The sequence below is a fragment of the Hyla sarda genome, chromosome 9 (genome assembly GCF_029499605.1).
Source record: "Hyla sarda isolate aHylSar1 chromosome 9, aHylSar1.hap1, whole genome shotgun sequence".
In the NCBI taxonomy this organism is placed as follows: domain Eukaryota; kingdom Metazoa; phylum Chordata; class Amphibia; order Anura; family Hylidae; genus Hyla; species Hyla sarda.
In genome coordinates this window covers 19,142,682-19,153,078 of record NC_079197.1, presented here as the reverse complement: position 1 = coordinate 19,153,078, position 10,397 = coordinate 19,142,682, and the positions used below count along the sequence as shown (strand labels likewise).

Genomic DNA, 10,397 nt, shown 5'->3' with positions numbered 1-10,397 from the left:
CCTCCTGCCGTTGCCCCTGACTACGATCCTTGCTGCCTGCCCCGACCTTCTGCTACGTCCGACCTTGCTTCTGTCTACTCCCTTGTACCGCGCCTATCTTCAGCAGCCAGAGAGGTTGAGCCGTTGCTAGTGGATACGACCTGGTCACTACCGCCGCAGCAAGACCATCCCGCTTTGCGGCGGGCTCTGGTGAATACCAGTAGTGACTTAGAACCGATCCACTAGCACGGTCCACGCCAATCCCTCTCTGGCACAGAGGATCCACTACCTGCCAGCCGGCATCGTGACAGTAGATCCGGCCATGGATCCCGCTGAAGTTCCTCTGCCAGTTGTCGCTGACCTCACCACGGTGGTCGCCCAGCAGTCACAACAGATAGCGCAACAAGGCCAACAGCTGTCTCAACTGACCGTTATGCTACAGCAGTTACTACCACAGCTTCAGCAATCATCTCCTCCGCCAGCTCCTGCACCTCCTCCGCAGCGAGTGGCCGCTTCTGGACTACGACTATCCTTGCCGGATAAATTTGATGGGGACTCTAAGTTTTGCCGTGGCTTTCTTTCCCAATGTTCACTGCACTTGGAGATGATGTCGGACCAGTTTCCCACTGAAAGGTCTAAGGTGGCTTTCGTAGTCAGCCTTCTGTCTGGAAAAGCCCTGTCTTGGCCGGCATCGTGACAATATATATATATATATATATATATATATATATATAATTCCTTCACTTAAGCCTACAATAATTATTTACAGAAAGTAAATACAACTGTATATAGCAATGTTTCCCAACCAGTGTGCCTCCAGCTGTTGCAAAACTACAACTCCCAGCATGCCTGGACAGCCTTTGGCTGTCCGGGCATGCTGGGAGTTGTAGTTTTGCAACAGCTGGAGGCACCCTGGTTGGGAAACACTGCTCCAGAGAGTTGTCCTGCGTGGTCTCTGATATATGTATGTAAGTTGTGTAGCTTGTTTCGAGTTCTTTATAACCGGTAGAGGGTGGGCTGCCATAATGAGCGGGGACGGAACATTTTCTTCACGCTCGGTGCCTAGTGTCGGAATGCAGAAGAATAGCCATTTTTGTGTTCCTAAGTGCAGAGAGCTGCGGGCTCCACATTACAGGTAATAGAAGAGAATGGCGCCCGCGGTGCCGCGTTATAAACCTACCATTGCCATTGTCAGACGCGTTTTCCCACGCAGTCCTTTCTCTTTTTTTTTTCTTTTTTGCGAGGCTTGAAAATCCCGTCTACTGAGAAAGTCACGATGTGACTAAAATGGAGCGTTCAGTCGGCGGATTTTCTTAACTAATTGACTGAGCGAGCGGAACAGAAGGGCATAATTACGATGAAGGCGGAAGATCGCTGGCTGCTGCCTGCGCCGCTGTTAACTTTTTTTTTTTTTTTTCTATTCATGGAGATTGTTCCGCGGAACACTAGATTAAATACTTTTCCGCCATAACATAAAAGGGAAAGACAAGGGGGTACAATTTAAAATTTTTGTAAAAAAAATTAATAAATAAATACAGCGCCACCCTTGTCCTCAGGTTGTGTGTGGTATTGTAACTTGGCTCCATTCACTTCTATGGAACTGCAATACCACTCGCAACTTGAGGACAGGTGTGGCGCTGTTTTTTTTTTTTAGAAGAAATCAGCTTTTTTTTCTATAATACCGCATAACCCCTTTAATGATATAAATGTCGCTATAGCAACCAGTTGCTTTCCTGCTGTTGGAAAGTGAAAGCAAGGACCTGATGGGTTGCTATAGCAACCAGTCACTTCTTTGCTGTTGGAAAGTGAAAGCAGGGGCCTGATTGGTTGCTATATGTAATTGTGGAAAATGATGATAGTTTAGGGCAGTGTTTCCCAACCAGGGTGCCTCCAGCTGTTGCAAAACTACAACTCCCAGCATGACCGGACAGCCTTCGGCTGTCCGGACATGCTGGGAGTTGTAGTTTTGCAACAGCTGGAGGCACCCTGGTTGGGAAACACTGGTTTAGGGACAGGGCAGTATACAGTAGAGACGTCATATAAGAATGTAAGAATAAAAAGACTGCTGGAAATCCTGTATAAAACAATATAACTGCAATATAATGGTGTAATTTCCGCCCCCCGTGTGCGGCGCCGCAGCACTAAGCCCCTCGCTGTATGGGGTCTGCAGTGTTTCAGCCATGGTAAATCTCCGCTCCCCCGCAGTCGCTTTCTTCCTCGCAGGCCGATGGTAATTTGCTTGTCTTACAGAGGGAAAGTCTGCGGGATTCCCATCTCTGTGATCGCAGAGGACTCCATTACCCGGGGAGAGGGGTGAAACCTGAGGTTTCTTTTATGAAAAGAAAATTACATTTGTTCACAGTCTCTGTGTTCTGGGGCCGTGTAAATGATACGTCTCAGAAGGCTCCTGGGAATAAAATGTAAATGTCTGACTGCAGAGTGGAGGGAAACTGCAGGACAGGGAGTGCTCAGAGAGTGGAGGGAAGGTACAGGACGGGGAGTGCTCAGAGAGTGCAGGGAGGTACAGGACGGGGAGTGCTCAGAGAGTGCAGGGAGGTACAGGACGGGGAGTGCTCAGAGAGAGTGCAGGGAGGTACAGGACGGGGAGTGCTCAGAGAGAGTGCAGGGAGGTACAGGACGGGGAGTGCTCAGAGAGAGTGCAGGGAGGTACAGGATGGGGAGTGCTCAGAGAGTGCAGGGAGGTACAGGACGGGGAGTGCTCAGAGAGTGCAGGGAGGTACAGGACAGGGAGTGCTCAGAGAGTGCAGGGAGGTACAGGACGGGGAGTGCTCAGAGAGTGCAGGGAGGTACAGGACGGGGAGTGCTCAGAGAGTGCAGGGAGGTACAGGATGGGGAGTGCTCAGAGAGTGCAGGGAGGTACAGGACGGGGAGTGCTCAGAGAGTGCAGGGAGGTACAGGACAGGGAGTGCTCAGAGAGAGTGCAGGGAGGTACAGGACGGGGAGTGCTCAGAGAGAGTGCAGGGAGGTACAGGACGGGGAGTGCTCAGAGAGTGCAGGGAGGTACAGGACGGGGAGTGCTCAGAGAGAGTGCTGGGAGGTACAGGACGGGGAGTGCTCAGAGAGTGCAGGGAGGTACAGGACGGGGAGTGCTCAGAGAGTGCAGGGAGGTACAGGACGGGGAGTGCTCAGAGAGAGTGCTGAGAGATACAGGACAGGGGAGTGCTCAGAGAGTGCAGGGAGGTACAGGACGGGGAGTGCTCAGAGAGAGTGCAGGGAGGTACAGGACGGGAGTGCTCAGAGAGTGCAGGGAGGTACAGGACAGGGAGTGCTCAGAGAGTGCAGGGAAGGTACAGGACGGGGAGTGCTCAGAGAGTGCAGGGAGGTACAGGACAGGGAGTGCTCAGAGAGAGTGCAGGGAAGGTACAGGACGGGGAGTGCTCAGAGAGAGTGCAGGGAGGTACAGGACGGGGAGTGCTCAGAGAGAGTGCAGGGAAGGTACAGGATGGGGAGTGCTCAGAGAGTGCAGGGAGGTACAGGACAGGGAGTGCTCAGAGAGTGCAGGGAGGTACAGGACAGGGAGTGCTCAGAGAGAGTGCAGGGAGGTACAGGACAGGGAGTGCTCAGAGAGAGTGCAGGGAGGTACAGGACGGGGAGTGCTCAGAGAGTGCAGGGAGGTACAGGACGGGGAGTGCTCAGAGAGTGCAGGGAGGTACAGGACAGGGGAGGCTCAGAGAGTGCAGGGAGGTACAGGACAGGGGAGGCTCAGAGAGAGTGCAGGGAGGTACAGGACAGGGAGTGCTCAGAGAGTGCAGGGAGGTACAGGACGGGGAGTGCTCAGAGAGAGTGCAGGGAAGGTACAGGACAGGGAGTGCTCAGAGAGTGCAGGGAGGTACAGGACGGGGAGTGCTCAAAGAGTGCAGGGAGGTACAGGACAGGGAGTGCTCAGAGAGAGTGCAGGGAGGTACAGGACAGGGAGTGCTCAGAGAGAGTGCAGGGAGATACGGGACGGGGAGTGCTCAGAGAGAGTGCAGGGAGGTACAGGACAGGGAGTGCTCAGAGAGAGTGCTGGAAGGTACAGGACGGGGATTGCTCAGAGAGAGTGCTGGGAGGTATAGGACGGGGAGTGCTCAGAGAGAATGCAGGGAAGGTACAGGACGGGGAGTGCTCAGAGAGAGTGCAGGGAAGGTACAGGACAGGGAGTGCTCAAAGAGAGTGCAGGGAGGTGCAGGACAGGGAGTGCTCAGAGAGTGCAGGGAGGTGCAGGACGGAGAGTGCTCAGAGAGAGTGCAGGGAGGTACAGGACAGGGAGTGCTCAGAGAGAGTGCTGGGAGGTACAGGACGGGGAGTGCTCAGAGAGAGTGCAGGGAAGGTACAGGACGGGGATTGCTCAGAGAGAGTGCTGGGAGGTATAGGACGGAGAGTGCTCAGAGAGAGTGCAGGGAAGGTACAGGACGGGGAGTGCTCAGAGAGAGTGCAGGGAAGGTACAGGACAGGGAGTGCTCAAAGAGAGTGCAGGGAGGTGCAGGACAGGGAGTGCTCAGAGAGTGCAGGGAGGTGCAGGACGGGGAGTGCTCAGAGAGAGTGCAGGGAGGTACAGGACAGGGAGTGCTCAGAGAGAGTGCAGGGAGGTACAGGACGGGGAGTGCTCAGAGAGAGTGCAGGGAGGTAGAGGACAGGGAGTGCTCAGAGAGTGCAGGGAGGTACAGGACAGGGGACACTCAGAGAGAGTGCAGGGAAGGTACAGGACAGGGGACACTCAGAGAGAGTGCAGGGAAGGTACAGGACAGGGAGTGCTCAGAGAGTGCATGGAGGTACAGGACGGGGAGTGCTCAGAGAGAGTGCGGGGAGGTGCAGGACAGGGAGTGCTCAGAGAGTGCATGGAGGTAAAGGACGGGGAGTGCTCAGAGAGAGTGCAAGGAGGTACAGGACAGGGGACACTCAGAGAGAGTGCAGGGAAGGTACAGGACAGGGAGTGCTCAGAGAGAGTGCAGGGAAGGTACAGGACAGGGAGTGCTCAGAGAGAGTGCAGGAAGGTACAGGACAGGGAGTGCTTAGAGAGAGTGCAGGGAGGCACATGACAGGGAGTGCTCAGAGAGTGCATGGAGGTACAGGACAGGGAGTGCTCAGAGAGTGCAGGGAGGTACAGGACAGGGAGTGCTCAAAGAGAGTGCGGGGAGGTACAGGACAGGGAGTGCTCAGAGAGAGTGCAGGGAGGTACAGGACAGAGAGTGCTCAGAGAGAGTGCAGGGAGGTACAGGACAGGGGAGGCTCAGAGAGAGTGCAGGGAGGTACAGGACAGGGGAGGCTCAGAGAGAGTGCAGGGAGGTACAGGACAGGGGACACTCAGAGAGAGTGCAGGGAGATACAGGACAGGGGAGGCTCAGAGAGAGTGTAGGGAGGTACAGGACAGGGAGTGCTCAGAGAGAGTGCAGGGAGGTACAGGACAAGGGACACAGAGAGAGTGCAGGGAGGTACAGGACAGGGGAGGCTCAGAGAGAGTGCAGGGAAGGTACAGGACAGGGGACACTCAGAGAGGGTGCAGGGAAGGTACAGGACAGGGGACACTCGGAGAGAGTGCAGGGAGGTACAGGACAGGGGACACTCAGAGAGAGTGCAGGGAGGTACAGGACAGGAAGTGCTCAAAGAGGGTGCAGGGAGGTGCAGGACAGGGGAGGCTCATAGAGAGTGCAGGGAAGGTACAGGACAGGGGACACTCAGAGAGAGTGCAGGGAAGGTACAGGACAGGGGACACTCAGAGAGGGTGCAGGGAAGGTACAGGACAGGGGACACTCAGAGAGGGTGCATGGAAGGTACAGGACAGGGAGTGCTCAAAGGAGGGTGCAGGGAGGTGCAGGACAGGGAGTGCTCAAAGAAGGTGCAGGGAGGTGCAGGACAGGGAGTGCTCAAAGAAGGTGCAGGGAGGTGCAGGTCAGGGAGTGCTCAAAGAGGGTGCAGGGAGGTGCAGGACAGGAAGTGCTCAAAGAGGGTGCAGGGAGGTGCAGGACAGGAAGTGCTCAAAGAGGGTGCAGGAAGGTGCAGGACAGGGGGTGCTCAGAGAGGGTGCAGGGAGATATAGCACAGGGAGAGCTCAAAAAGGGTGCAGGAAGGTGCAAGACATTGGGTGCAGGAAGGTGAAGGAAAGGGAGTTCTTAGAGAGGGTGTAGGAAGGTGCAGGACAGGGGGTGCTCAGAGAGGATGCAAGACGAGGTGTTCAGAGAGGATGCAGGGAGGTGCAGGGCAGGGGGGCTCAGAGTGCAGGGGGTGCAGGACAGGGGGGGCTGAAAGAGGGTGCAGGGAGGTACAGGACAGGGGGTGCAGGACAGTGGACACTCAGAGATGGTGCAGGATAGGGAATGCTCAGAGAGAGTGCAGGGAGCTGCTGGACAGGGGACACTCAGAGAGGGTGCAGGACAGGGGGTGCTCAGAGACGGTGCAGGATAGGGAATGCTTAGAGAGAGTACAGGGAGATGCTGGAAAGGGGGTGCTCAGAGAGGGTGCAGAACAAGGAATGTGCAGGGAGGTCCAGGACATAGGGTGCACTGAGGGAGAACATACCCTGTCCTGCACCTCCTTGAAGAAAAAGCGGTTGGAGCTTTATTCCAACTAACATCAGGTTAAGGTATCTTATGAATCATGATTCTAAATATAAGGAACCCCACCCCAAGTAGGTTTATTTGGTGCGTATCAATCATAATATAGTTTATCTATATAGTTGACCATCGCCCCTGCTTCCATACACAGCTAAATGTCACCACTCCCATTATATTGCTCCTATTAAATCCAATAATAAATGTGTTCTGACTTTTTTCCTATGTTTCCAGTCATTAGCGCCCGCGGTTTGTTGTCTGTTGTTATATCACTCAGTGGTAACAGTGTATATACCAGGGCATATTAATCTGAAATCTGATTGGTTGCTATAGACCACTATCCTCCTCCTTTAATATCTGATCTTCTCTTTCATTCCATTCCAGATATTTTGGCCGCCTTTAAGAAATCTGTTTATCCCGGTTTTTCTGAACTGCTGGCTGGCAAAGTGTGTCCTGGAGAATATGATAGTAAGTACTGCGTAGGTGGGGAGGTAATGTCATATCTAGGACCACACCCCTGAGGAGCCCTTGATCCTCCTGATACATAATAGACACTTACCGATCACGTTATAATACTGTAATACGCTGTTTTCACAGACAAATAGTGCAAGTCTTTTTATTTTACTCTTGTCTTTGACCTTTCCCAGCATTCCATGCAACCAGAGACAATTTGTCATATGTCACATGGTCTCCAGGGGGCGTGGCTATGCTGCTGTGGGTTGAAGGGATTTACTGAATTAATACTATCCACCCACCCACTGCAGAATAGCCACACCCCCTGGAGGCCATGTGACTTGTGAAATATTGTCTCTGGCCGCATCAATAAAAAAAAAAAAAAAAAAACTGCACTTCTGGGTGTGGTTCCTGTGCATGGAAACAGGACAAAGCGGCGCCCAAAGGAAATTGAAGCGGATTTAACTTGGCCTCATGGGCTCAAAGGCTGAAGAAAAAAAATCCAGGAATACCCTTTTAGGGTCAGTTCACATGTACAGTGTCCTGCACAGATTTGATGCTACAGATTTTAATGTAAACTAAATGACTGAACGCGGCTTCAAAAATGCGCAGGATACTGTACGTGTGAATACACCCTTAAGACGGTGTTTTCCAAACACTGGGCCTCCAGCTGTTGCGAAACTACAACTCCCAGCATGCCCGGACAGCCAACGGCTGTCCGGGCATGCTAGGAGGTGTAGTTTCGCAACAGCTGGAGGCATCCAAGTTGGGAAACACTGGCTGTATACACAAAACAGTAGAAGGCTGTTGTAATTTTATAACAGCTGGAGGCACACTGTTTGGAAAACACTGCCTTCTTAAGGAATCAGAAACTTTAAGGTGTCCTTGATTTTGTCTTATTTATTTAGAATATTAAAGGTCCCGGCACTCACCAAATTCTGCTATAAACTTTGTTTATTAGGGTTTCACTTTGTATCAGACAGCTGAAAAAGGCAAGGTGTTTGCCGAAACACGTACTATACATCCTGCTACATGTGTAACCTCAATAAACTGTATTTAAAGCAGAACTTGGTGAGTGCTGGGACCTCTCCTTTTTCATGTTCTCATTTTCTTGAGTTCCTGGGTGCTGACAACCCTATTATATTTAAAAAATATTTTGATAAGTCGGGGTGTCAGTGATGAGACCTCCACCAATCATTAGAACAAGCAGACAGAAGTGCACAGTTAAAGGGGTACTCCTGTGGAAAAACTTTTATTTATTTTTTTTTAAATCAACTGGTGCCAGAAAGTTAAACAGACTTGTAAATTAATTCTATTAAAAAATCTTAATCCTTTCAGTACTTATTAGCTGCTGAATACTACAGAGGAAATTATTTTCTTTTTGGAACACAGAGCTCTCTGCTGACATCATGACCACAGTGCTCTCTGCTGACATCTCTGTCCATTTTAGGAACTGTCCAGAGCAGCATATGTGTTCTATGGGGATTTTTTCCTACTCTGGACAGTTCTTAAAATGGACAGAGATGTCAGCAGAGAGCACTGTGGTCATGATGTCAGCAGAGAGCTCTGTGTTCCAAAAAGAAAAGAATTTCCTCTGTAGTATTCAGAAGCTAATAAATACTGGAAGGATTAAGATTTTTTTTAATAGAAGTCATTTACAAATCTGTTTAACTTTCTGGCACCAGTTGATTAAAAAAAATAAAGTTTTCCACTGGAGTACCCCTTTAAATGTTTCACCCCTTGGCTCGGATTGATCTCCATCCAGCTTCCCTAGATGGCCTCATTATAAGTCTATGGGGCCATCTAGTGAAGACGGGTGAAGATCGCTAGGAGCCATGGAGTGAAGCACATAACCACATGCTTCTTCCTGCTTTTCCTAATGATCGGTGGAGGTCTCAGCACTGGGACCCCAACAGATGAAAACTTTTGACTTGTCCCTGCGACAATCTATTGCTGTGTGTTCTTCCTCCCCAGCAAGCTAAAGGCTACGTTTGTTATCTTCCAGAACGATCTCCACCGCGCCATCCAGAGAACGCAGTCGGCCATGTTTAATCAGGTGATCATTCTGATCTGCACCCTACTATGCCTTGTGTTCACAGGGTAAGATGTTACTTCTCCATTCAGTGTTATTCTATCCATAGTATACCCAAGACTCCCCTGCAGAGCCCGGTGGTGGTGTGGACGGTGCCAGTAGGTCACTGTATAGACGCCCAAAGGCGGCACTGTGCGGGGGATACATATCCTACATTGGGACTGTTAAAGGGGTTATCCAGCAAAAAACTTTTTTTATATATATCAACTGGCTCCAGAAAGTTAAACAGATTTGTAAATGACTTCTATTAAAAAAATCTCAATCCTTTCAGTACTTATGAGCTTCTGAAGTTGAGTTGTTCTTTTCTGTCTAAGTGCTCTCTGATGACACGTGTCTCGGGAACCGCCCAGTTTAGAAGAGGTTTGCTATGGGGATTTTCTTCTAAACTGGGCAGTTCCCGAGACACGTGTCATCAGAGTGCACTTAGACAGAAAAGAACAACTCAACTTCAGAAGCTCATAAGTACTGAAAGGATTAAGATTTTTTAATAGAAGTCATTTACAAATCTGTTTAACTTTCTGGAGCCAGTTGAGATATATACATATATATATATATAAGTTTTTTCCTGGGTAACCCCTTTAATGTGAACAGAGCCCAATATCACAGAGGATTGTCTATCCTGGATTAAACTATAGTTAACCCTCGGCTGTGAGAAGGGTTTGCATGCATGCATGCAGGAATGTTTCTATTCACTGACAGCGTGCAGAGGTCTTGAAGATTGGGAGCGATTGCAATGTAAAATGTACAAGTTATAGAATTTTGTATTATTCATTGATTACAATTCTGACCTGTATTACTGTTCATCCTGAGCCTACTGCTCCATGTATACAACAGTATAATGCAGTGCTATAAACTGTTGCAAAACTACAACTCCCAGCATGCCCGGACAGCCAACGGCTGTCCGGGCATGCTGGGAGTTGTAGTTTTGCAATCATTGGAGTCTCTCTGGTTGGAAAGGCAAAAAGATAAGGGAATGTAAGTAAATTAAAAATCCATTATACGCACATACCATTCAGGGTCTATGGGTGGCAGGGCACCATTGGCATGGGTATAGTGATTGTAGAAATTATGGTCACACCCTGACCCTGGTTTCGGAGCATTATAAATCTAATTATAAAATAAATAAATCTTGTACAATCCCAGGCACTCTATTTTATGTGCATCTGGAAGACGCTGGTAAGTGCTGGTGCATTAAGGAGTCACAGGGAGCGGCCACGTGGCAAGGTATTATGTAACGTGGCACTTCTCATCCGGCACCTCCGGCCTCTCCTCCTGCCATTAAGGCAGCACCGAGGAGGGCAAGTGTTATGTCGTGAGCTCTTACT

The 10,397-nt window shown here is 50.4% G+C and overlaps 1 protein-coding gene across 8 annotated transcripts in view; it reads left to right on the top strand.

The window, feature by feature from the left end:
• The window catches only part of KCNT1 (potassium sodium-activated channel subfamily T member 1), a 343,981-nt gene that overhangs the window by 245,261 nt on the left and 88,323 nt on the right, over positions 1-10,397 (top strand). For all 8 annotated transcript variants that reach the window (XM_056540054.1, XM_056540052.1, XM_056540058.1 and 5 more), the window contains 2 exons: positions 6,912-6,995; positions 8,986-9,080. In XM_056540054.1, coding sequence (XP_056396029.1) covers positions 6,912-6,995; positions 8,986-9,080 — 179 coding nt within the window. The remainder of the gene's footprint in view (positions 1-6,911; positions 6,996-8,985; positions 9,081-10,397) is intronic.